The 25,506-nt window shown below is 46.7% G+C and overlaps 1 protein-coding gene and 1 long non-coding RNA gene across 5 annotated transcripts in view; one reads left to right on the top strand and one right to left on the bottom strand.

The window, feature by feature from the left end:
• Positions 1–8,693: 8,693 nt before the first annotated feature.
• On the bottom strand, positions 8,694–10,095 carry LOC310704324. Its single transcript, XR_014524718.1, has 2 exons — positions 9,875–10,095; positions 8,694–9,060 (listed from the first exon to the last, which is right to left on the bottom strand). It is a non-coding gene; the product is annotated as an uncharacterized lncRNA (long non-coding RNA).
• A 265-nt stretch (positions 10,096–10,360) lies between these two features.
• Positions 10,361–25,506, top strand: part of UBE2E3 (ubiquitin conjugating enzyme E2 E3) — a 106,953-nt gene continuing 91,807 nt past the window's right edge. Inside the window, exons 1-3 of one of the 4 annotated variants that reach the window (XM_083497393.1) lie at positions 10,361–10,499; positions 12,574–12,776; positions 15,306–15,356. In XM_083497393.1, the coding sequence (XP_083353519.1) occupies positions 12,583–12,776; positions 15,306–15,356 (245 nt within the window). In that variant the 5' untranslated portion in view covers positions 10,361–10,499; positions 12,574–12,582. Of the gene's footprint in view, positions 10,507–11,316; positions 11,535–12,573; positions 12,777–15,305; positions 15,357–25,506 lie in introns of those variants that run through there. The other 3 variants (XM_083497392.1, XM_083497391.1, XM_083497394.1) reach the window with 3 other exon arrangements.

Here is a 25,506-nt window from a genome sequence, read left to right as displayed (position 1 = left end):
ATGACATCACACGCATGTGCGGAAGCGGCGAATCACTGCAGTTAAACTACAGTAACTGTTTATGGGGAAATTGCCCAATAAGGATCCTCTCTATTCTGGGATCTGCATAATAAACCCCCAGTAATTATCTTAATTCATAAATGCTTTTGTGTTTCTCAGCTACCTTTCCCCCCTATTTTGGGCACCCTATAATTACAGACAAATGTCATGTGGGACCCTTCCTAGGGACTGGTGGGAGAAGGGGCTGCTGCGCCGCGTTTGATTTGCTGCACAGAAAAAGCAGCGCGAGAGTTTTGAGCCTAGTTGCATCATTAATTCTCACCTTTGATCAAATACATTTCCAAATGCTTAATCCTGACATTCAGGGTTTCCTCCTAATCTCCCAAGTCTCATTTGGCACCATCAGCGGCAGGCAGCTGAACGAAAGGCTCTCACACTGCTGACTGATAGACTTCTGATATTGTCCTGCGTCTCGCTTACTAATTATGCCCAAGCTGCTCATCATCCAAGATACTGTTTACGCTAGGAATTTTTCGACTGTGCGTCTCAGGGGCAATTTGCTTGTAGTGGGGAGCTGGGAATTCTCTGAAGCCTACTTTTTAACAAACAAACAAGCAAACATACATACATACAAGCCTTTGCTGTTCTTCCACGCTGCAATCAAACACCAAAAGCTGCCTTATAAACCAGGTCAGCTTGCTTGTTCATTTAGTCCAGGTCTGCGGACTTTGACTGGCAGTTGCTCCCTGGGGTCCCTCAGGTAGAGAGTAGGGCTCTCCACATCACCTGCTGCCAGGTTCTTTCTAACTACAGGTACCCGAGACTGAACGTAGGAATCTAGAGTATACAAAGCACAGGCTCTGCTGCACGGTCGTACTGTGTTTACATTAACCCCCCCCCCATTCTTTGACTGCAACAACTTATGCTCCAAAAAGCCGTTGTAAAGAAAAACCATTAGGGTCACATTCTGAGTGCTCTCACATAACTGTAAACATTCATAAAAGGTAAAGGGACCCCTGACCATTAGGTCCAGTCATGGCCGACTCTGGGGTTGTGGCGCTCATCTCGCTTTATTGGCCGAGGGAGCCAGCATACAGCTTCCAGGTCATGTGGCCAGCATGACTAAGCCACTTCTGGCAAACCAGAGCAGCGCACGGAAACACCGTTTACCTTCCTGCCGGAGTGGTACCTATTTATCTACTTGCACTTTTATATGCTTTCTAACTGCTAGGTTGGCAGGAGCAGGGACCGAGCAACGGGAGCTCACCCCGTCGCGGGGATTCGAACCACCGACCTTCTAATTGGCAATTCCTAGGCTCTGTGGTAGAGACATCACCTTGCCAACAAAGGTCCGTATAGTAAAAGCTATGGTTTTCCCAGTAGTGATGTATGGAAGTGAAAGCTGGACCATAAAGAAGGCTGATTGGCGAAGAATTGATGCTTTTGAATTATGGTGCTGGAGGAGACTCTTGACAGTCCCATGGGCTGCAAGAAGATCAAACCTCTCCATTCTTAAGGAAATCAGCCCTGAGTGCTCACTGGAAGGACAGATTGTGAAGCTGAGGCTCCAATACTTTGGCCACGTCATGCGAAGAGAAGACTCCCTGGAAAAGACCCTAATGTTGGGAAAGATGGAGGGCACAGGGAGAAGGGCACGACAGAGGACGAGATGGTTGGATAGTGTTCTCGAAGTTACCAGCATGAGTTTGACCAAACTGCAGGAGGTAGTGGAAGACAGAAGTGCCTGGCGTGCTCTGGTCCATGGGGTCACGAAGAGTCGGACACAACTAAATGACTAAACAACAACAACAAAGGCTCTGTGGTTTAACCCACAACGCCACCTGCGTCCCTTTTGTAAACAGTCATGGCTTCCCTCAAATGATTCTGGGAAATGTGCTTGGTTAAGGGCGCTGATGACCTCGCCTAGCTGCAACTTCCAGCCCCCTGAACAAACCACAGTTCCCAGGATTCCCCATGACTTTGAAAGTGGTATAATAAGAGTGCCTTAAATGTACATCTTGCGGGTGAGTTAAGTCTGGGGAGAAAGGGGGCCTGGGAATTCTGGGATAGCTTCATCGGTAGAGCATGAGACTCTCAATCACAGGGTCTTGGGTTCGAGCCTCACGTTAGGCAAAAGACGACCCCCACCAAAAGACCACCGTTTATACGGCAACACTTTGGAGTGTTTAAGATTATCACATTATCACTCAGTCACAGTGGCCACTGTTATTGAAGCGTTGGAGGCAAGACACCTGGGCCGGCTGCTGCTTCTCTGTCTATAACGGGGGCACATGCTTAGTTTCATGGGCACAGCTGATGATGGCTCCCAAGTGTCATGTCCATACTTGAAATGCGCAGCAGAGGAGAAGCCCATTCCCTCTCTCCAGGCTGAATTACTTTTCTTGCTGCAAAGATAAGTGCACTTGCTTGAGACTCTCACGTATATGTGCTGGATTCAGGGCCGGATTAAGACCTTTAGAGGCCCTAAGCACTTAAAAGATTTTGGTGGCGCCCCCCCCATATATATCTAATTCAAAATGTAAACAATAATAAACCTAAAATAACATAATAGCACTATTATGTCCATGACAGTCACTTTTTACATGGTGCCTTAGAATCGGTCATAAATAGAATGAAACTCTAGGGTGATTCCCTTATTAGTTATCACAAACAACATAGCATTTGGTATCCAAATTAATGACGAGACGAGTTCATAGTGATGCACATATGATTTCAACACAAGTTGACACATTGATTGCCTCCAAAATCTATGTGGTTAACATTTCGTTGCCCCTAAATGCCTCCAAAAGAAAAGTTCTCTCCTAAATTCTTGCCAAGGTCTTTTAAAAAAACCCAAATCTGAAGAACCCCCCCCCCCCAGCAACACTGTATGGAGAACTGCTTCACGTTATCTCAGTGGACAACTGAATGAGATAGCCGATATGATAAATATTAGAACGATCATGTGAGTGGTAACTCAGTGAGCCAAGTTACCAGATTCTAACTTGGCTGTATTCCCAAGATTAATGTAGATCATAAATCTCTGTTTTACCTATTTCACATTATATTATTATTATTATTATTATTATTATTATTATTATTATTATTATTAATTTTGTGTTTGTGTGTGTGTAATTTTTTCATTTATTGTAGGAGCCTTTTTTGAACCTGGTTCAGCTGCACCATGTGGTTCATGGTAAATCCAGCCATGGGAATTTTCTCTGCTGCCCCCTTCCCTTTATTCCCTAAGCGTGTGCTCATTTTGCTTATTGGTTAATCCCGCCCCAATTCAGGACTCTCTTTGGTGGAGAGATGTGATATTGCTTTTCTTGGCCCCCACACAGTGTTTAGTGAGAAGGTTTCTGCCTGCATAGATCAGATAGTCCTGTCTGGCTGAAACCCTAGGATCACAGGTATAGTCATGTGCAAAGGGAAAAGCTTTTGCAATAGCACTTAGAAACGTGGGTACTGCAGCAAAGTGTTGCAGCACTGAGTGTTCCTGTGCTTGCTTTTAGCAGGTCAGCCTCACATTTCTCCAGGAGAGTCCATCCCATTCCCCAGCCCTCAACAGGCATTCAGGGGTTAGTGTTCAGTCTTTATTAGGTCATTTTTGGGTGCCCACCCCCCAAGGCCTTCTGCGAAAGTGTCTTTTGTACGTCTTTAAAACTTGGGGTTCTCCAAAGCCCGCCTCTTGCACTGTCATTTTGCCTACATAAAAACGGCACTTGGATAATGAGTTTGCTATTAGAAAAAGATATTTCCTTTGCCCGGATCATGAAAGGAGCCAACCCTTTGTTTAATTCATGAAATGAACAGCACGTTGTTAAAACAACATGCCCCTTTGTGAAGTAGGCATTTAATCACGACTGCAAGTCTCTTTCTTAAATTTAGGCTACGGTGGCGTTGCCAATTTGATAAACTAGGCAGAGTTTGCCGAAATGCTACAGGTAGAGGCAATTCATGAACCAATGTTCTTGTTTCATGAATAATGTAAAGAATGTATTTAATTCAGACATCAGTGTCTTTAATTCAGACATACGGCAGTTTCTGACATTATGAATCCAACGATGTTTTATGCTTGTGTCTTGAAGCTTATTTCCAGGAACGAGTGACAACACTCCCCCCACCCCACCCCGACCCACAGTTCTGCTTGTCTCGTTGAAATATTTTTGGCTGCCCTTAATATTCCTCAGATATTTGAATTCTGCTTTAGGCGAAATCTGACGGCAACCCAGCAATACGCAGAAACCTTCTAAAAAGGTATTTAGTTCTGTTAAGTTATTTTTGGTTTCCCTTGAAAGTCCTCCGAAGTTCTGTCTGAGACCCTCCCTCACTCCCAACCGGCTTCAAAACGCTCTTTAAGTAGAGACTCTATTAATACTCAGCCTCAGGGATGGGAACCAAGCGCAGTGTTTTTTTCATCAGTACTCTTCTGGGGGTCCACATGACAGTACTGGGCAGGGCCAGAGGCAAGAGTGGATGGAACAATGGATGTGATTCTGACCTCTGTCCAACAGACTCCATTGCAGCCACACCGAAGATAGGACTGGTCCACACCTCTGTTTTCCCTGCTGCCACTTTCCCCCGGGGAAACCCACTCTCTATTGCTGGAATGGCACAAAAAACCATCGGGTTTTCTATGGATTTCCATTGGTTCCGATTCAGCAATAAAGAACCCTTTGCAAATGCAAAACTGCTCGAACCTATGTCTAGAATTCGTGCAACAAGTGGGTGCTGGCAAACTCAGGAGCATCTGGAGGTTTGCAGGACTACCCCCCAAAAATGTCTTTTTTCATTTTGGGGTGGCGGCGGGGGGAACACACTCACCAATAGTTCAACAGCATGGAATGCTAAGAGACTGAATAAAACCCCCCACTGTTGTGCAGATGGGAGAGGGGGACTAAATAGAGCAGCTGAAAGGAGGAGGACACACATACAAACCACTGTCTGGATAGGTCACTTCCTGGTTCACACTGAGAAGCTATTTTAAAACGCCCCCAGGGGCAGAAGTGAGAGCTGCTGGTAGAAATCAATGGAGGAATGCAAAATGTCCATGTTGCTGAGTCTGGGCACTGTCATATGCACACTTACCAGGCCCCCTCCCCCAACTCCCCCATCCTGAAGTAGCAGCAAAAGAAAGTGTGTGCACTCTAATTCAGATCCTATTCAGTACGAGGTAAAAGGTAAAGGTAAAGGTACCCTTGACCGTTAGGTCCAGTCGCGGACGACTCTGGGGTTGTGGTGCTCATCTCGCTCTATAGGCCGAGGGAGCCGGCGTTTGTCCACATACAGCTTCCGGGTCATGTGGCCAGCATGACTAAGCTGTTTCTGGCCAACCAGAGCAGCGCACGGAAATGCCATTTACCTTCCCGCCGGAGCAGTACCTATTTATCTACTTGCACTGGCATGCTTTCGAACTGCTAGGTTGGCAGGAGCTGGGACCGAGCAACGGCACATTGAATTCAGCAGGTTATACATTGAATGGGTCACAGCAACCCTGCGGTGTTGTTGTTGTTGTTTTTAATTAAAACTTAATTCCCCTCCCCAGCAAAAATACTTGACATAGATATGATGACATCAAATATCGTAAACTCTCACAGCTGAGAAAGACTACACAATGCAATTAAAAACTTAACTCCCCCCCCCCCAAATACTTGGCATAGATATAATGATATCCGATTTTGTAAATTCTCACAGCTGAGACAGACTGCACAATGCAAGGTAAAATAAAGCAGGCATAGGTTATGTTATTATCAAACCCGTGATCAGAAATGCTTCGTAACTGGGTCTTGCAAAATAGGGGCAACCCAAAAACTGGGAAGAGGAAAAGCAACAGAGCGGCTGGAAATCTGAAGGTTTAATTCCGAAGGCTGCAGCTAAAGGGTTGGCATCACAGGGGTAGTTTTATATGAAAGTCTACCTCTCTGCAAGGAAACACAGAGTTACAAAGGGATAATGGCAACGGAGGAACGGGAACAAAGTTGATTCCGAACCCTGCCACTTACTTTTTAAGCAGATCTATGGCAGATGTTTATCATTAGGCTACATTGTACATCGACACCACGATCATCAGAATGCGGAATGCATAGCTGGGAAGGAAGGAAATTATTTCCCATCATGACTAATAGCACAATTCTCCTGGTGACATTTCATGATTCCCAACCCCCCAGCACAAACGGCACATTGCTTTATTGCTCCATAATTGATTAGCCATCCTTTAATCATGATAGTCAAGTTCCCATTACTTCATTATCAAAATTAATATTTCATTCACATTAATTTGCTTTGGGGCACAGTTGTCCTTAGCCTTAGGAGACCTCGGCTAAAAATCGAGGCTTGCTGTATGGAGCCCTGGATTCAAATTCCTACTCATGCAAATGAGAACTATCAGTGCTGCTTCCAAGCTTTTGGGGGGTGGGGAGGAGATTCTGTAGGTCCCCTTTCTACTTGCTGCTGCTCATTCACTTGCCCTTCGAGGGAAGAAGGCTCAGAGCCAGGGAGGGACAATGATGAGTGGTCAGAGGGAGAAGAGGGAGCAGACGGGAAGGAGGAGGTGTCAGAAGCTGAAGAGGGAACAGGGCTTAGTGAGCAGGAAGAGGCTGTGGCAGAGAGCAGTCCAGACTCAGCAGCAGAGGGGGCCAAGAGGCAGAGATCAGGCAGGCTACTGAAGAAGCCAAGGAGTTTCCTGCTCCTGCTGCAACCAGCTCCCCTCCCCACTGGCCTTCCAGGACCAGAAGAGGCATGAAGAGGGCGGACCAGAGACAGACACGTTGACAGAGTCTCAAATTGCTTGGGAAAGACTTGGGGGCTTAGGCAACTGTGGGAAGATGGGGACTTTCAGTCCTCACAACTGCCCCATTGGGGCAAGATCTACCGGGAAGAATTGCTGTGCTCACAAGGCCTGGTCTCCTGAGCTGTTTGTTTCTTAGAATAAAGATTTAAATTCACTGATGCCGTGTGAATTACTGCTGACCTCGCTCAGTATTCCATCCTTTCTCAAACTTGGGTCCCAGATGCTGTTGGATTACAACTCCCATCATGCCTAGCTACCAGGACCAGTGGCCAGGGATGATGGGAGTTGAGGTCCAACAACATCTAGGGAACCCAAGTTTGAGAAAGGGTGATACACTAGCTGGCAGTGGCTCTCCAGCCCTACCTGGAGGATTTCTGGGATTGTACCTTCTGCTACCCACTGAGACATGATCCTTCCTCTTCCCTATCCTTTCTACATGGCCAGCAAGGGAGTGGTTGAGTCCCAAAGAGGAGGAGGCTCCTTTACCTTGCTCCTGTCACTTGCTCTGACAAGTTGAGTGAAGAGGTGGTCAAGTGGAGGAGGATCAGGGCCACAGGACTCTGGTGGCCAGAGTGGGTCCCTGAGTCAGGACATTGGCCCAGCAATACCAACCCTTGCAGATGTCAACATGAATAATGGCCTACCTTGCAGGACAGTTGTGCTATACAACCAGTTTTCCCCTGAGAACAACTCCCCGAGTTTGCATCTTCTACCCTCAATCTGAAGTGAACCCAGAGAACCAGCATGTGCTGGCAAGATAGAAGATCCTGTCTCATATCATTTGGCATATACAATAGAACTGTGGTGGGCAAAGAGATGGCAGGGTCCATGGAGAGATGAGCACAAGCCAACCTATGCGGTTGAAATATCATAGGAACCATTGACACAGGGCTTGGTTGCACACATGCAACAGGAAGGAAGGGAGAAGGACTCTCAAGCATGTCACACGCAGCAGCACCCCCAACACATAAGGATTTGTTACTGTGGACTAAGTACTGTGGACTAAGTGGACTATGGCCTGCAAAAAAAGAGGTGGATAGATTGCATGGGGGTCAAGGGCCTCAAGATGCTATCTCATCAGGAGGACGTAATAATTGGGGTGGAATTCAATGTTGCATTAACAGGAGCGTTCGGCCAGTGCAGGCGTTTTGCATTTTTACCAGACAGAATGATCTCCCTTCCTCTTCTCCCCCTTTCTACCCCACGCACTGTTCTGCAGGTTCTCCTGAAATTCGAGAGCGGGATTTGGGGGGGGGGAGGCATGGGGGGCATGTGGGAGAGGATGGAAGAAACCCCATTACACTAGTGGGATTCCTTGTGCTGGCTTCCGCTAGCACAGTGGGCGAGTTGAATAGCAGACATGCTCTGTAGTTTCGTCGGCACCTGTTGCAGATCTTCCCTTTCCAACAAGCCTTTTAAAGTGGCGGTTTTTATCCAGGCATTCAGTTGGGTGGGTAAGGGACTTGCAGCCATTCACTCCTGCACATCACCCGCTTTATAGACTGGACATCCTGGGTGGAAGCACAAGTGAACTCACCCTTAGAATTGCTTGCTCACCTAGACACAGGTTGTCGTGTGCAGGTTGCAGCTTTTCAGATGACAGTCTCAGTGCCTTGGCTGTGCATGTAAATCCTTGATGAATATAGGTTGGGTGCTTAAGGCTTCAACCTCTGTCTCCTGCTCCCAAAGCATGCATCACCAAAAAAGGCGGACAAAAATACATGCTAATTTATGTTTGTAGACACAAATTTAGAAATTCTGTCTTTAGCGGTTTTGCCTGCAGAGCAGGCAGCAGGAGTGAAGACCTTTGCCCTGGCCAAGCCTATGGGAGTCCCTCCTGCTCTTTTGATGCTCTGTATTGTTTGTCTAAAGAGAGACAAATCATGCACGTTGCCTTGAGTTTACTGGTGTGCCTTGAGTTTATTGGTGGAGAGTAAGGATATGGATGGATGAATGAAATACAATGTGTTATGGGGGGGAAGTGGATTTTGAACTTGGACAAAAAGTGATGATGATGATGCCATGATATCTTCTCTCCCTGTCCCTCTGCTTTGTTTGAAAGCAAACAGATCAAAAGTTCAGTAGTTAAGACAACCCTTGTCCTCGGCCGTACAATCCAAGGGTACTTGAATGAAGCTAGGAAAGTTCATTCCAGGTGAGGTGCTTCGTATGTGGAGTAGCAGGAAACAAAATACTTTCCCGAGAAAAGAATTGAGTCCCAATGTCTGTGGTGGAACAGTAGAAGTGTGACATCTTTAGGTTCAGTTCTGGGGAGGAAGAAGAAGAGGAGGAGGAGGAGGATGAGGATTGTAGAGTTGGAAGGGGACCCTGAGGATCATCTGGTCCACCCCTGCAATTCAGGAATATTCAGGCATCCCATACGGGGATCAAGCCTGCAACCTTGGCGTTATCAGCACCACGCTCCAGCCAACCGAGCTAAGAAGATCTGTTCTCTGCAGTGCTTTTTTCTGAGGAGACACATACCCCTAAACATTTTGTGAATCTTTGCACTTTCGTCCATTTACTGTATTTATTTTCCCCTCATTTGAACTATAAAATGGTGATTTTCTTGAGTCAAAATCTGAGTACCCCTAAACATTTTTTTAATAAAAAAAGCACTGCTTCTCTGTATCCATAGCAGTGCCCAGACAGGCTGACCCACCAGAAATATTGAGCTGGCAAGATGGACTTGAGCAACTTTTGGTTAGGCGGGCCTCTCTTTTTCCTTTCTGAAGCCCCAAACCTGTGCTTCACCTCCCAATAGTTTGGCCGAGTGTCTTTTTCAGAGCTCACCTTGCACAGCAAAGTGGGCCTTTCCCTTACTCAACCCTAGACTTTTATTTATTTCCCTGAGAACAGATAACTACCATATCTACAGCTACCCCCTTTCCCGGGTTTAGGAGGCACCTCTAGAAAGAGCAGTTGGGGGTGCCCACAGGAACATGGATTGTAACAGAGCTGATTCTTCCTCAGCCCATTTCATCACAACTGCAAGGCAGCTGTCAGCTCAAGCCGGCCGATTCACGATTTCACTGCTCACCGCCACCATCCATAGCTGTTATCCCCCTCCACCCAACACACCCGCAATAACTGCCGCCGCTGGCAAAACATGGGAGCGGTGTGTGTGTGTTAAGTGTTCCCCCATGGGATGTCTAGGGGTGGGGTGGAGGGGGTGTGATGAGGGCCTCCAGGAGCCATTGCTAAAACAAGAGCCAGGGTTCAAAGTTGGCAGTGGTGGGGTGTCTCTCTGCACAGGCACCAACTCTTTGTCCTTGGCCAGCACCGAGGAAAGCAGGCACCCTGCAAAGGTAAAGAGCGCGCGCGCGCGCCCCGGCCCACAGGGGCGCGCGCGCGCTCTGCCAGCCGAGTAAAGCGAGTGAGCGCCGCCCCCCTCCACCGTTGCTGCCACCTTCTCCCTGTCAACTCCCCCCCCCCTACTCTTCCCACCAGGACATACACCGCCCCCCCCCCACGCCAACCCGCTCCTTCCTCCGTTTTGGAACTTTGCTGACTGCAACGTTCTGGAGCCGAACGTAGCGGCACAAGGGGGCGGAGGCGGTGGAACGTTCGATCCTTGCCTCGTTGCATCCGGCCTTTCCTCCCCCCGGGGAAAGCGGGGGGGGGGAGAGCGTGAGAAAGAGGGAGCTGGCGATCCCCGAGCCACGTTACCCCTTACCCCGCCGCGGGAGCTGGCTTGGAGGAAACGGTGCGAGGTGGGGATTGGTGGTGGGGCTGGGGGAGGAGAGGCGGCAAAGGGGAAATAAATAAATAAATTAGGAGGCCTCTGCAGCACCACCCTCCGGCCATCCAGCCGCACTGCACCTCCCCCTTTCTCACTCACTCACTCACTCTCCCCCCCACCCCACCCCCCCGCTCCGACTCTCAATGTTCCACACTGCCCGGCCACAGAGCCTCCTCTGCTGCTTTATTTCAACGCCCCCCCCCACCCCACACCCGGGGCTGCTTCCATCCCCTCCAAGGACATTTTCTCTCCCCTGCCCTCCCCCCCTCCCGTCCATCCCTCCCCCCTCCGAGCTAACGTCGGGACAGGACGCCTGCGAAGGTAAAAGGAGAAACGGGTTAGGTGGCTGCAGCAGGAGCCTGGGCGAGCATGGTGGGGGGAGGAGGAGAGAAGAGGAGGAGGAGGAGGAGGAGGAGGGAAAAAGGAGCGCGGCGCCCGAGGTTGAGGGGGGGGGGGCGCGTTGAAGGAAGAAAGAGAGATTGGTAGAGGGAGCTTTGTTCTTGTTTTCAGCGCTTGCTGCCTGGCGGTGGCCGGAGGAGCCGAGACTTGAGTTCACGCCTCACTTGGTGTGCACACACCACGCTGGTAGTGTGCGTGTGCGGGGGGGGGGGAGGCTCCTGCCATAGCAGCCCCTCCATACCCTCCTGGCTGGGAGCTCGGCTCTCCTTACAAAGCCGAGGCGCGCGGGGGGGGGGGGGCGAGACGGCGACGACTCTCTCTGTGTGTGTGTGAGAGAGAGAGGGAGCGCGGGGTGGTGGTGTTGGGGGGGGGCAGAGCTGCAATTTTTGCCCTCCTGCAATTCCCGACGAGGATCCTCTGTTTTTTTTTTCTTCTTCTAAAAATAGAAAAAAATATAGATATATAATACAAATATTCCAAGCTCTCCGATCTGAGCCTCCCTGGATGTGTTTTTTTTAGAGGGGGCAGGAGAAAAAAAATATGTCGGTCTGTTTTGTAGAAACTGATCAAGACTCGGTGGCGTTGAAAGCTTTGCAGAAGGTGCAGTTTGAATTATGCTTCTTCTTCTTCTTCTCTCTCTCTCCCCCCCTTTCCCTCTCTCCCTCCTCCTCCTTTTCAGCCTGCTCGGTGGTGACCAAATGCAATTCTTGCTGCCGGCCGTGTAAATGGAACCCGAGCTCGCGGGTTTCTCTGGACGGAGAGAAAAGCATTTGAGTCTGAAATAGCAAATCCTCTCCAGCCCTTTAAATACAGGGAAACAAGAGGGAGTGGGTGGTGTTGGTGGGGGGTTTATTTCTCACTCCCCCTCCCAATTTGTATATCAGCTTAAGTCTTGGGGGTGGGGTGGGGGGGAGGAGGAGAGATGTCTGCCTTGACCCCCTCTGCTCCAGTGTAAATATTTAGAGGGTATTACTGACTTAAAGGGGAAAAAATCCTATATTTTTTTGGCAAGCCTCTGCTATTTACAACGTGTCATAAGTTATTAATGCTCATTGCCTGAGTACTCTGCTAAATCTGCCTCATGCCTCCGAACAAAGTAGACAATTGACGTACTGTCTGAAGAATTGGGGAGTGTGGTGTGGGGCGGGGGGGGGGGGAAGGACGCATGATAGGATTTGGAGGTGGGAGGAGAAAATCCGTTTTTTTTTAAAAAAAAATCTTTTAAAAAATCCATAAACATTGGAACTGTTGCATTGGAACCTCAAACTGAGACGTGATTTTGGTCAACCCTATTTCCCCCCCTCTCGTACACCCCCCCATTCCAATCTTCATCATGACCAGTTTAAGGGGCACCAAATAAGTATGCTTGCAGATGACAGGGGACTGAATTAATAGCCCTTCGCTGGGTGGAACTGATTTTTATTTAATTATTATGTGCAGGAGAGAAAACGTAACATCAACAATCGACACACAGTCATAATAAAGAGGAATCAAAAGATTTGTTGTTCTTGGGTGAATTACAATAGAGTATAGCTTCAGTAGTCTTGGCCACCAAATGTATAACTAAGTCATATTTATTTTTCCTGGAAATTGACGTATTTTTTTCCTTTTTGTCCCTCCTTTGCTCCTTCCCTGAAAGTTTTCCAAGATGTCCAGTGACAGGCAGAGGTCAGATGACGAAAGTCCAAGTACTAGCAGTGGGAGTTCAGATGCAGATCAGAGGGACCCGCCAGCTCCTGAACCTGAGGAGCAAGAAGAGAGAAAGCCTTCGGCCACCCAACAGAAGAAAAACACCAAACTCTCCAGCAAAACGACTGCCAAGCTCTCCACTAGTGCTAAAAGGTAATTTGTCCCAAACAGCGGGTAGGAATTTTTCAGGGAGAAAGCTTTTATTTTTGTTTGTTTGCTTGCTTTGCAAACAAGGGAAGGTCCTTAAGGTGAACTAACAAACTTTGAGATGTTGCTGTTCACTGTTTGGATGTTACAGATAGGTAGCCGTGTTGGTCTGCCATAGTCAAAATAAAAAAATTCCTTCCAGTAGCACCTTAAAGACCAACTAAGTTAGTTCTTGGTATGAGCTTTTGTGTGTATCTGAAGAAGTGTGCATGCACACGAAAGCTCATACCAAGAACTAACTTAGTTGGTCTTTAAGGTGCTACTGGAAGGAATTTTTTTATTTTGACTGTTGGGATGGTGAGACCCGCATGGAAATAGTCCGTGGATTAAGAGGTCTCTTTCTAACACCGCGTCAGCGATGGCGGTTGAATGGATCCAGGCAGAGTTGTGACCAGTGCGCTGTTGGGTTCACCCCCTGATTCTTGGGCGCTGCCCAAAGTGAGTGTGTTTAATGGGGAGTCGAGTTGTGAACTGCTTTGCCCCTGTATATGTGTGTGCTGGGGGCGCTGCTTCGATTCACTTTGCCCACTCGTAGAGCAGCTCCGGTTTCCCCTGGGCGATGTGGCGTCATCATGTACATTCATACCTGGATCTGAATGCTTCAACTCTTTCTTTTGGTGGGGATGGGAGGAAATGGGACGATTCATCATTTGGCTTGGCTTGGATGCTGTATAAGAGTACTTGACGAGAAACGACTCTTTTGCTCTTTTTCTTTTTGGGAACCTCATGCATTCACATCCATAGAAGGTTTTTTTGTTTGGTTGGTTGGTTCGTTGAAATGCAAGCAGGTGTGCTAGCTTGAGTGCCTTTTACCTCATCGGAAATACAGATTAATGACTGCCCTTCTATCTTGAAAGTTTCAAAAACTTGAGAGGAACCTGCTAGATGCTACCTCTACGCATCTACGATTTGCAGAGTTCTGAATATCCTCATTCACGGGTTAATTTTCTTTAACAGCCTTCTCAATTGGGCAAACTTAAAATGCCTTGTTGATCTCTGCCTCTTTGGAGGTAACCCAGTAATCATTTCCTCAAAGCTCACTTTTAGCTAGGAATCTGCGTTACATTCTCCAATAGTGTATCTGACAAATGGCATCCAAGATATTTAAGGGTGCAATAATCTCCCACAAAGTCAGTGGGAGTGTTTAACACTTATTTCAGAGTTGGCCTATATGTTTGGAGGGTGCGTGTTGGAATATGCTGATGCCAAACTCCACACATTCATTAGCAGCTCTGAAACTTTGCCTTTCAGGTGGGCAGTCCTGCAAAAATGACTTGAGGGGCGTGTTAGCTTTTACCATCTGCTGCTTTTAAATCGAAAACAGTAGAGTCTGAAAATAAAAGTACATACTGTCATTGGGGGGGGGGAATGATAAGAAGTGGATCTTTTGTGTAACTTCCAATGGATTTAAGATAACTTTTGCTAGCGGCTTACTAGGTATTTATATAGTAACTTTACTGCTGATACATAAATCCAGTGAGTGATTCTTTTAATATCCTGCTTGATCTTGCAAAATCTTAGCCCTGTGTGTTCTTTGACCTGATGTTTTGTGTAAATTCATGTATGGTACAAATCCAGAGCAGTTCCATCTAAATCATTTGTCATCGCCATGGATCTACTACAGGCAAAACATAAATTATCTGAACTTTGTAAAATTAGCAGTAAAATCCCCCTCCCTTCAAAAGAGAGAGAAAGAAAGAGAGAATATTTTGTTCCTTCTTTTGATGACTTCTATCAACTGTAGCAAAAGTGGCGAAACGTTTTCTCTCGGGATCCAGGCATCTTTATAACTGCTGTCCAGAGATACCATCTGGGCTGAAATCACAACTGATAGATCAGTGTTTTTTTTTTTTAACGGGGTTTCTGGGGAAAAAAAAGAAAAATGTTTCGTGGGTTTGAGGAGAGAAAGCAGCAGAAGGATGTCAAGGCTTAGTTCCAGCAACCTGGATGCATATATACCAAGGTGATTGAAATGCTAAAAGTCACTAGTGACAGCAGGAGAAGCATTACCCCCCACCAAAAAAAAGTGTCCTTGTTTGTCATGCATCAGCCTTGGCTACAACTCCCAGGCAATGTTGGTAGAAAAGTCATTCTCAAATATGCTTCTGTTTTCCTCCTCTCCCCCTCCCTCCCGGGTCTCATTTGCATATAAGATTAAAAAGAAAAAATGCCTCCTAAAGAGCGGCTGGAAATCCCTGAGACTCACTTTCCTGAGGGCTTGGTGGGAATTCCCACCGGGCTGAGGTGCAAATGCTCTATTTACCGGCACAGCTAAGAAAAGGGAAGCTGCAAAGTTTTCTCTGTTCTGGGATTTGGGTTATGCCTCTGAGAACAAAGAGGAAGCAGCCATGTTAGCATTACTGAAGCAAAACCAATCTTGCATTTAACTGCATGGTGGTAGAGGGCAGTGTAATTCCCCGATATATTCCTCAGGCTCTCGCAAACGCTCTGTGTCTCTTCTCATTTTGCCAACAGGATTCAAAAGGAGCTGGCTGAAATAACCCTGGACCCACCTCCGAACTGCAGGTACGGGGAAAACCGCCCAAACTTATGATTTTTTTGGGGAGGAGGGGGGTGGCCGCGGGGTGTGTGTGTGAGTGAGTGTGCCAACGAGGGCAGAAACGGGGGGCGGGGAGTTAGTGTGAACAGAGGAACGCTTGGCGTTGGACAGATGTGTCGCTCTGCAATGTTTGTAAGTGGATTTAAGATAAATCAGGAGTTGTGTGAGGAACAAGTGCGGCCAGATGCTGGATAGAACGTACCATGAAGCTTTGATTGTTAGCTACACAGGGTAGGTGTCATGCTTGCTGGAAATAGTAGCCCTTGTTGACAAGTGCTATGTTTGCATAAGCTAAATTGTCATTACAGACGGGATTTCTTGTTAGCTTAGGGAGAGCTCAGGCTTACGGAATGGTGTGTTGGAATTGGAAGTGAAAGCAGGTAACCCCTTGGGTTGCTGTGGGTTTTTTTGCGATTGCGGTCTGCTTCCCCCCCCCTTCCTTTTTTTTTTTTGAAAGAAAGTTGTAAGTGCAGCATCTGGAAGTTTGGTTTTCTGGGCAGCCGAGAGTCCTGCGATAAAGAGGCATTGTAAACACAACTCAGAGACTCTTGGGAGCGGTGGAAGCTTTTAGCAAAGGAGAAGGGCAAGTTGGTGCGAATGAATGAATGCTTGTCTCTTTTTTAAAAAAAAAAATGTGAGAACTCTGGGGGATCTCTACAAAGAGTGAACGCTGGCTCAGCCTTTGGTTGAGAAATGGTCAGTTGTCATGCATGCTTGTGCAGTAAGCGAAACTGTGATGTGTTCCTCGAATATTCAGTGTTGGGACTGGGAAATAAAAGTTGTTCGGAACTGTGCTGGATACACCTATTGACGTTTTGCTCTTGATCAATTCTGGTACGCTTCCGTCCTCCGCACCCGCTGTTTGCGTTGCAGTTTACAGTGACCAGTATATTGGAAGCATTCCTCATGTGTGAGAATATTGCACTATTCGGGCGAGGATTGCTCTTTAATTGGATTCTGGGGGAAATAGCTGTCAGAGCCTAAGTGGCTTTTTTTATTTTTTTGCTGCTGCTGCTGTTGTGTTTTGGCGCAAGCGGTCTCTTTTATCACTTTTCTTACCTGTTCCAAAATAAATAAATACATCTTGACACCAGTAATTGGCGACAAAAGCGTTCACTTCTGCAGGGCAGGTCAAGCGCTATTCTGAGCTTTGTGCCGGCGCTTTGCTGCAACAGGTCGGATAGTCTGTTCTTTGTTGTTGCATTTGTGTGGATTGTTGTTGTTGTGGTGGTGGTGGTTGTTTTGTGTTACTGCTGTGTGGTCACATCACATATCTGGTCTGGCATCCTACAATGGAAACAGCAAAGGATGATGGTAGAACGTTTTAAAGAGGGAAAGAAACCCACATGCATTTGAGACTGCTGTTAGAGAGACTGAGCTATGAGCTTAGTGGCCCGCAATTTGAATTTCGACTTGGCACTGCCATCATCTAACTCTAAACTGACCATCAGGGTGAATTCCCAGCCCTGCCTGGAGGAACTGTGGATTGAACCTCCTTTCTGCATGCAAGGTGGATGTTCTCCTTCTAAGTTCTGGCTCTCCCCCCTGCAACCTCTCCATCCCAGAATACTGTGCTCTTGCAACCTTGCAGTGTTTCCGTAAAGTTTGCCAAGGCTGAAGTTGGCAGTCTTCAACCTGCAGATTAATGCTCTGCCTTGTTAAATTCACAGCTGAACTGGAAGATGAGGCAGAGGCTGCCTCTCTGGACCATTTCTCCTCGTCCCACTCCCCTCTGCCCGCCTTCCCTGCTGCGCAGCACAGCTGCAATCCTGTTTTCCTATAGCAGTGGGGGTGGGTCAGGTAGCATAAACAGTTAATTTAAAGGCAAAACGGCAAGATTTGGGTGGTAGCCTGAAAATTGTTGAGTGCGATAACCTACGTGAAGTGTTTCAAGCACACAGGGCAAACGCTACACAAATACCGGCGGCGAATGATACGTTGTGCCAGGGAAAGAAATATTTGCTTCTCCGAAAGTGGATTTTATCGTGCTGGGCAGTGCATGTGGTTCTTCCTATCCTTTCTTTCTGTTTGATGCACTGCATGTGTATGGAGAACTTTGGAATCCAGTAAGACTGCACACAGTGAGAGGGGTGGGGGGCTTATTGGTCTGTGGGTTTATTTTTGTTCTTGATTTTATTATTCATTTTGTGTTTTTATCTTGCGTTGTTATGGTCTGAGGTCTACAGATGAAGGGCGGCGTGCAACTTGGATAAATATATAATAAAATGACAACAAACTGCATAGTAATAATAATAATACTAATTTATTATTTATACCCCGCCCATCTGGCTGGGTCCCCCCAGCCACTCTGGGCGGCTTCCAACAAAACACAAAAATACAACAACCTATTAAACATTAAAAGCTTCCCTAAACAGGGCTGCCTTCAGATGTCTTCTAAAAGTTTGGTAGTTATTTTTCTCTTTGACATCTGGTGGGAGGGCGTTCCACAGGGCAGGTGCCACTACCGAGAAGGCCCTCTGCCTGGTTCCCTGTAACTTGGCTTCTCGCAGCGAGGGAACCGCCAGAAGACCCTCAGCACTGGACCTCAGTGTCCAGGCTGAACGATGGGGGTGAAGACGCTCCTTCAGGTATACTGGACCGAGGCATAGTTGTTCTTCCTTGAAAGCAAAGAGAGTGCAGGAAGGAAATGATAATGTTAAAAAGAGGAATCAGTAGCGGATATTTCTTTTTATTTGAGATATAAGAAATATCCAGGGGTAAATATCCATGAGGTCCACTGTCTATGCCATGTGTGCCATTTTGTCCCCTCGATTGACAGGGCTGCGCAAAACCAGCATGCCATGCATGTATAGCCATCGTGGAACTTTAAGGGGGCCTGGCCCCTTCACTGATTTTTTTTTGGGGAGGCCCAGCTCCCCAGCCCTCTTAAATGGTGTGTCTGGTCTGTGCAGAGAGGTCTAGGAAGAAAGGGTGACACTATGATCTAAACCACTGAGCCTCTTGGGCTTGCTGATCAGAAGGTCGGCGGTTCGAATCCCTGCGACGGGGTGAGCTCCCGTTTCTCTGTCCCAGCTCCTGCCAACCTAGCAGTTCAAAAGCACGCCAGTGCAAGTAGATAAATAGGCACTGCTGCAGTGGGAAGATAAATGGCGTTTCTGGTTTCCATCACGGTGTTTCGTTGCACCAGAAGCTGGCCACATGACCCGGAAAGCTGTCTGCGGACAAACCCCGGCTCTCTTGGCCTGAAAGCGAGATGAGCGCCACAACCCCATACAGTGGTACCTTGGGTTACAGATGCTTCATGTTACAGACTCCGCCAAGCCAAAAATAGTACCTCGGGTTAAGAACTTTACTTCAGGATGAGAACAGAAATCGTGCTCCGGCGGTGCGGCATCAGCGGGAGGCCCTATTAGCTAAAGTGGTGCTTCAGGTTAAGAACAGTTTCAGGTTAAGAATGGACCTCCAGAACGAATTAAGTTCTTAACCCGAGGTACCACTGTAGTTGCCTTTGACTGGACTTAACCGTCCAGGGGTCCTTTACCTTTGTTTACCTTACATGGTGTGCCTGGTCTATGCAGAGAGGTCTCGGAAGAAAGGAACCACCTGTCTCTTTGCAGGTGCTCAGAAGCAGCAAGAGGCACGACAGGATAAGGGATTCTTTTTCAATCCCCACCAGATCTCATTCCAGAGGACTGTAAGGGAAAGATAGTCTCTCTCTCTCCCTGCCCACCCAAACAGGCTTGCCCTTCTCATCTTGAGGAGGTTGTAGATACGGTGAAAGAATTCTTAGTTTGTGAATGCTATGCTTTCCAGGAGCAACTTAGGATCTCTCCCCCCCCCAACCACCTCTGGTGAGAGGCCCTTCCTCTCTTTAAGTTCTCGGTAGGGGCATCTCACAGAGTTCAGGTGATTATCAGTGTATGGTCCCCAGTGTGGAACCAATGGCCATATTTTTTTGAATTCTGCAGGTCTTTTGACAACAGTGGAAAAATCTGTGGAAATTACCTATGTTCACTTGTAAAAGTTTGACTGATTTTTTAAAATGTGTTTCTGCCGATAATTATTTTACGTATAGTTGTCTGTCAGTTGTTCTTGTTTTCTCTATACAGTTTTAGCATGTACACTAAGGGAGGTCTCTGATAAAGCAGCTTACTTGGAAAGTTTGATAAACAGCTCCCGGTTAAAATAATAAGCGTGGACACTGTGCCCCCTTGCAGGCTTGAAGTGAAGAGAACATAAATGCTGAAATATTTGGAATTTCCTGCTGTAATTTATGGGATGGTATTCTTCTTCCACCTGATACAAATTTGTTCACAAGGGTTTTCCTTTTTTATTTTGGTGGTGGTTTTTTTTTTTTTTTTTAAAGAGGCTATTGGATTCTACTGTCACACCAGCAATCTGGAAAAAAGTTCCTTGTTCTCTGTGAGAAATGAGAGGTAGATGAAAGTGAAGCTTCCTCAATAAAAAGGTAGCGTTATTGGAGGAGCTGTTTTGTTAGGGAATTGCCAGTACTTTGGAAGCTCAGGGTGTCTTCCAGTCATGCTCTTAAACGGTTTTAAGGGCCATTTCGTAAACTGCATTTTGTCTTCAGAAACCACTTCCCAAGTATATAAATATGTGTGCCTTATGAAGGGCCCTTGTGTGCAAATAAACAGCAAATTACTGTTTGCAAATGACTCGCGAGCAATGACTGGAAATCCCTTTTCTGGGGCGTGTTTTGGCGAAAGCTGCAATTTGCACATGTGGGCAGCTTTTAGAAATTGCGCTGCAGTTTGTACCTGGGAACCGGCGCCCAAAATGTAGCATAGGAAGATAATAATAATAAAACGCATTTCCATATAGTGCATTTCAGACATGCGGAGCGCGTCATGTAGATTGTGAAATGAAATCGTTATCACAGACAATACCTCATTAAACAACATCCTCACCGTTAAGCGACAGGCTCAGAATGTTTACAACAATAAAGGCAGGGCATTGTTTCTTGCGCAGCCAATGCGAGGCTCAGAATAGTAGCTTTTCTTGGTGAGCTTGTGTTCAAAGTGAGATTTGAACCCAGGACATCCTTGCTTGCGGTCCCTGCTACTGGCTGTTACACAGCATTGGGTAGGGTTACGGCCTCTTCGCCTTTTGCCCGTTCTGCTTCTGCAAATGGGATGAAAAGCCACAGTTGACTAGCATTTCCATCTGATTTTAAAACGATGCTCTCTCTGCTTTCTGTCTTGCATTAATTATCGTCGCAGGCAATCCATTCCAGATTTAAAAAGCCTGCTTAGCGTCACTCGAGCAAATGTCCTGAATTCAGAGCAGCAGGAAGAAACTGTTGTACTTTGTAGGTTGCGTTGGCACAATGCGGAAACACACCAGGTTGCCAGGTGCCCTGCGAACGTTTTGGTTTGGAATTGCCTACGTCATATTTATTTTCTTACGGTGCCAGGACTTGGTTGAGAAGGTTCTCAGTCATTAAAAGTGGAACTTGATAGCAATATACCTCCGCTCACAACTTTCGTTGCAGACGCTTCAGGTTACAGACTCCGCTAACCCAGAAATAGTGCTTCAGTTTAAGAACTTTACTTCGGGATGAGAACAGAAATCAGGCTCCGGCGGTGCGGCAGCAGCAGGAGGCCCCATTAGCTAAAGTGGTGCTTCAGGTTAAGAACAGTTTCAGGTTAAGAACGGACCTCCAGAACGAATTAAGTTCTTAACCCGAGGTACCACTGTAGTTGCCTTTGACTGGACTTAACCGTCCAGGGGTCCTTTACCTTTGTTTACCTTACATGGCGTGCCTGGTCTATGCAGAGAGGTCTGGGAAGAAAGGAACCACCTGTCTCTTTGCAGGTGCTCAGAAGCAGCAGGATAAGGGATTCTTTTTCAATCCCCACCAGATCTCATTCCAGAGGACTGTAAGGGAAAGATAGTCTCTCTCCCTCCCTGCCCACCCAAACAGTACTTAACCTGAGGTACCACTGTACTGCTAAGCAAGAAAAAAAGTGAGGTATTGTGGGGCAGGGCGGGGAGAGTGCTCTGCTTTGAATGGAAAACCAGTCTCTCCATTGTTTAAAGCTCCAGCATTTCAGGGTAATCGGGATTCGCAACAAACCCAGTTAGATGCTGCCAAGAGTGATTTCTCGTCGTCCGAGCTAAAAAGTAATCACAAATGGTAAGAGGAAGCTTGGCTTCTTCTCGTGCCAGAACGATACTAATATGCAAAGGAAATGATTGGATTACTTTGGGGGTTGCTGTGTGTTATTTTGTTTATATGTATAATTAGGAAGCCACTGTGGTAAATGTAATTGGGGATAATTTACCGTGCAGCAAACGTTAGCTTTCCTCACTGACTAGCAGTACTGCAAACATCGCGGCTTGCTCCATAATACAATTATGTTTATCACCCTTTATCTGATGAATGTGAATATTCAGTGGGTTTTTTTTGCCGACAATTTGGCTTGCAATTTATTTATTTGCTGTTTATTTGTTTGTCGGAGCTAGAGCTATATTCACACATTACAGTCCTTCCCAAATTTGGCAGCGTTGCTGTTAGATTTCAATTTCTGTGTGAATTCTTTTGAGCTTCATTCTTACTCTTCCCCCACCATCCACTTAACATTCCCATCTAACAGCTTCTTATATTTCACCTGATTTGACCTCTTTGTACTTGACACATGGAGAGAACAGGCCTTTTCCATCTTGGCCACTTGCTGATGCACATCTAAGACATTTGCAAGCAGTAGTTTAATGTGTCAGTGAGACAAATCCATGCTTTATTTTATTTTACTTTTATTTATTTATTGCATTGATGTCCACAGAGCTCAAGGTCCTGCTCCTCTACCTGCTCCTCTTTAACCTTCACAACAACCCTGTGAGGTTGGCTCAAAGGGAACAGTGACTGATCTCACCCATGGCTGAGTGGGGATTTGAACTTGGAGTTACTCAGTCTGAGTCTTGATGCTCCAACCTTGGGATGGGGAGCCTGCGGCGCTTCAGACATTGCCAGACTCCCAACTCCCTGCAGCCCCAGCCACCATGACCAATGAAGGGTGAGGGTTAATGGGAGCTGTATTCCACAACATCTGGAGGGCCACAAGTTCCTCACCTCTGCTCTAACCACTATACCACACTGGTTTGGAAACACGAGCCAATAAGGTGTTGACTGTGTGAATGCTCAGAGTGTGGCTGGAGAAAGCGATATACATGCAAGCCCCACCCCAGTGTCCTTGAAGCTGTCTTGCATCCCTTAGTCCTCAACCTTCCTTGTGTTATGTTGGAAACATCTGCATCGGGCTTCTATTCCTGTTCGCTTGGGTTTTTTTTTGCTTTATCTTGCCCATGGTTCTACATAGAGGGTTCAAGGGAACACGAGTAGAAGCCCCTTACTCCTGTAACATTAAGGGGAGGGGCAATCTTTCTGCCTGATGCCAAAATTACAATGAAGGAGCTGCCAGGCAAGCTTCCTTTGGGAGCACATTCCCCAGTTGAGGAACTACCACTAAAAAGGCCTCCTCCCTACACCACAGATGCCTGGAGAAGGCCCTTTGCTGAAGATCCTAGAGCAGTGCTTCCCAAACTTGGGTCTCCAGCTGTTTTTGGACTACAACTCCCATCATCCCTAGCTAGCAGGACCAGTGGTCAGCAATGATGGGAATTGTAGTCCAAAAACAGCTGGAGACCCTCGTTTGGGAAACACTGTCTTAGGAGTATAGACAAGATAAGTGGTCCATCAGGATTACTGTCCTCAAGCCATAAAGGCCAAAAACACGACTTCAAATTTAGCCCAGAAACTAATTGGGAGTTGGGGTTGGCACAACAAACTGGCAGAAGAGAGGTGTAATGTTATGACAATCACCTAGCCTCACAGCTGTTTTTTGGACCTTCTGCAGAGTGCATTACCGGGGCATGGATCACTAGACCAGACATGTTCATTCCAGGTAGAGTTGCAGCTGGAGAATTAAGCTGAGTTGGCAGTTCGTGCTCCAGGGGTAAAGACAGGGCAGTGGATACCACTAACACCCAAACTGCAAGCCCATTCATACAGGAGGAGTGTAGCCTTGTTGAGCATGGCATGGGTAGCAGGCAAATCGGCAGGCAAGTCACCCACCACCAGACTCTCCATTTTGTCTGGATTGAGTTATTGGCCCTCATCTCATCTGTTGCCACTGGTTTAGCACTGCCTCACCTGAAGTGAAACAGAAATTAAAGGTCATGAAACTCAGATCTGATGGCATCATTAGATCTGAGATTGTGCATTTATTTTATATGGAGTCTCTGATCCTGGTATGGGTTTTTGCCCTTGTATTTTTCATGTGCTTTTGCTCTCTGTGCTTCCTTTCCCTTCACTTCCTGGCCTTCAGACCCATTTCAGAAGTAGTAGCCCACTATTCCACAAACGGGTTAATTTACACCATCATGTCCACTATAAAATGAACATGGGAGATTTTGCTTAACCAAGCAATATCAGATTTTTGCAAAGCAACAATAAAAGAGATCAGAATTAATCAGTCCATGATACAATTGAGTGGAAATTGTGGGTGAGCCTTAAAGCACAAGTCAGCACTGTGAAAAATGTGGACTTTCAGTGTTGTGAGTGTGGGGTTTTAAAAATAGAACCTAGACTGCAATCCAGTATATCTCCTGCCTGAACTAAAACATATTGAGTTCAACTGGACTGAACTGCCAGAACTGAATCCTCAGGCATGTTTTAGGCACAACCTCTTGGAAAAATCCTGCTCAGTCTCAATCTGCATAGTGTTGAAGAGTTAGGTTTTAAACAGTTTTCAGTTCAGACCTTTCGGATGCTTTTATGATACCAGTCACTATAAACCCACTGGTGGCCTCATAAAAGTTGACTTGCCACTTCGAATGGAGCTCAACAGGTTGTGGGCTGGCTCCCATCAGAGTGGCCACATAAGATCAGCTGAATTTTGAGAAACAGAAGGCAGGCAAAGGTCTCACCATCCTTCCAAAGCCAGCTATTCAGATCAGCTCAGAATTTCTCTTTTCCTCGGTCAGTTACAACTTGGAAAAGCTGGACTTTGGGAACAGTTGCTCACAGAGCCTGTACCGAGCACCCAATTCTAGCCTTCCCTATTCAGAAGTCAGACCCAAATAGTCTTACTAAGTCCGTGCCGCAGGAATAGCCACCATGGCAACCTCCCAAAATTGCTGGGACTTCATTTCCCATCGTCCCCAACCATTGGCTGCCCTGGCTGGGGCTGACGGGAGTTGGAGTCTAGCAATATTTTGACGGCACCTGGTTGCCTTCTCCTAGCTTGGCCTAAAATGACCACCCAGCCTGCTGCAAATTGATGTAGCGTTTCCCAGTTTGCTGTTTTTCCTGGACGTGTATTTTACTCGCCCCTCTGCCCGCGAAACACGTGCACTCAAATTCAACCTTTTGCCTGACATCCAGGGCTTAGCGCATTTTCCTCGACAGCTGGTCATAACATTCAATTGATACACTAAGCCTGTTAAACCAAAGGCTGACAGGAAATCTGTGCCATTCACTTCCCTAGTAATCATAGCCGAGCAAGGAAGCAACCCTTCTTCTCATAAAAACGAAAAGGGTCAGGAGTTTCTCATCCAGGAGGTGTCCTCAGACTTTGCTTAATGTGGCTTCCTTTGTATCTCAGCTAAACCTGAAGGGTGAATGTGTGGAGGATGTAGAATTGTGAAAATCACACTTCTGCAGCCGTATTCAAAGCCTTGGGTTTTCCCAACTCTGATCTCCAATACAAATTAAATGAACACTGGTCAGGTCCCCTATCATTTAGATGGATTTCTCTCTCTCTTTTTCACAACAGTGTAACAACACTTCACTTTTAATTTTTTTTTTTGGGGGGGGGGAGTTTCCTCCTAAGCGCCAGCAGCCTGTATGGGAGAATGGCACTTAATCTGAAGGAAACTTTGGAACCCTCATCTTAGGGGAAATTTGCACTTGGCAAAAAATGCAAGTTAATTCCTTGAATGCTGTTGTGGAATTTCCTTCCTTCGGAAACTGGTTTCCACGTGTTTTTGTTGTTCCCTTCTAGGGAAAAAGAGTTCAAAAACAATGCTTCTGTTTGGACGACGCAGTTCAAAAGCAAACTCCGAATTGGCTTTTTGTGTTCTGACGTCTTTGAAGCGCCACTCACCCCCCTTTATTCCCTCCAGCGTATAAAGGAA

The sequence above is a fragment of the Podarcis liolepis genome (genome assembly GCF_965112155.1).
Source record: "Podarcis liolepis genome assembly, chromosome: 1".
Taxonomy (NCBI): Eukaryota; Metazoa; Chordata; class Lepidosauria; order Squamata; family Lacertidae; genus Podarcis; species Podarcis liolepis.
The sequence above is the reverse complement of the archived record's forward strand: the minus strand, read 5'-3'. Positions and strand labels throughout refer to the sequence as shown.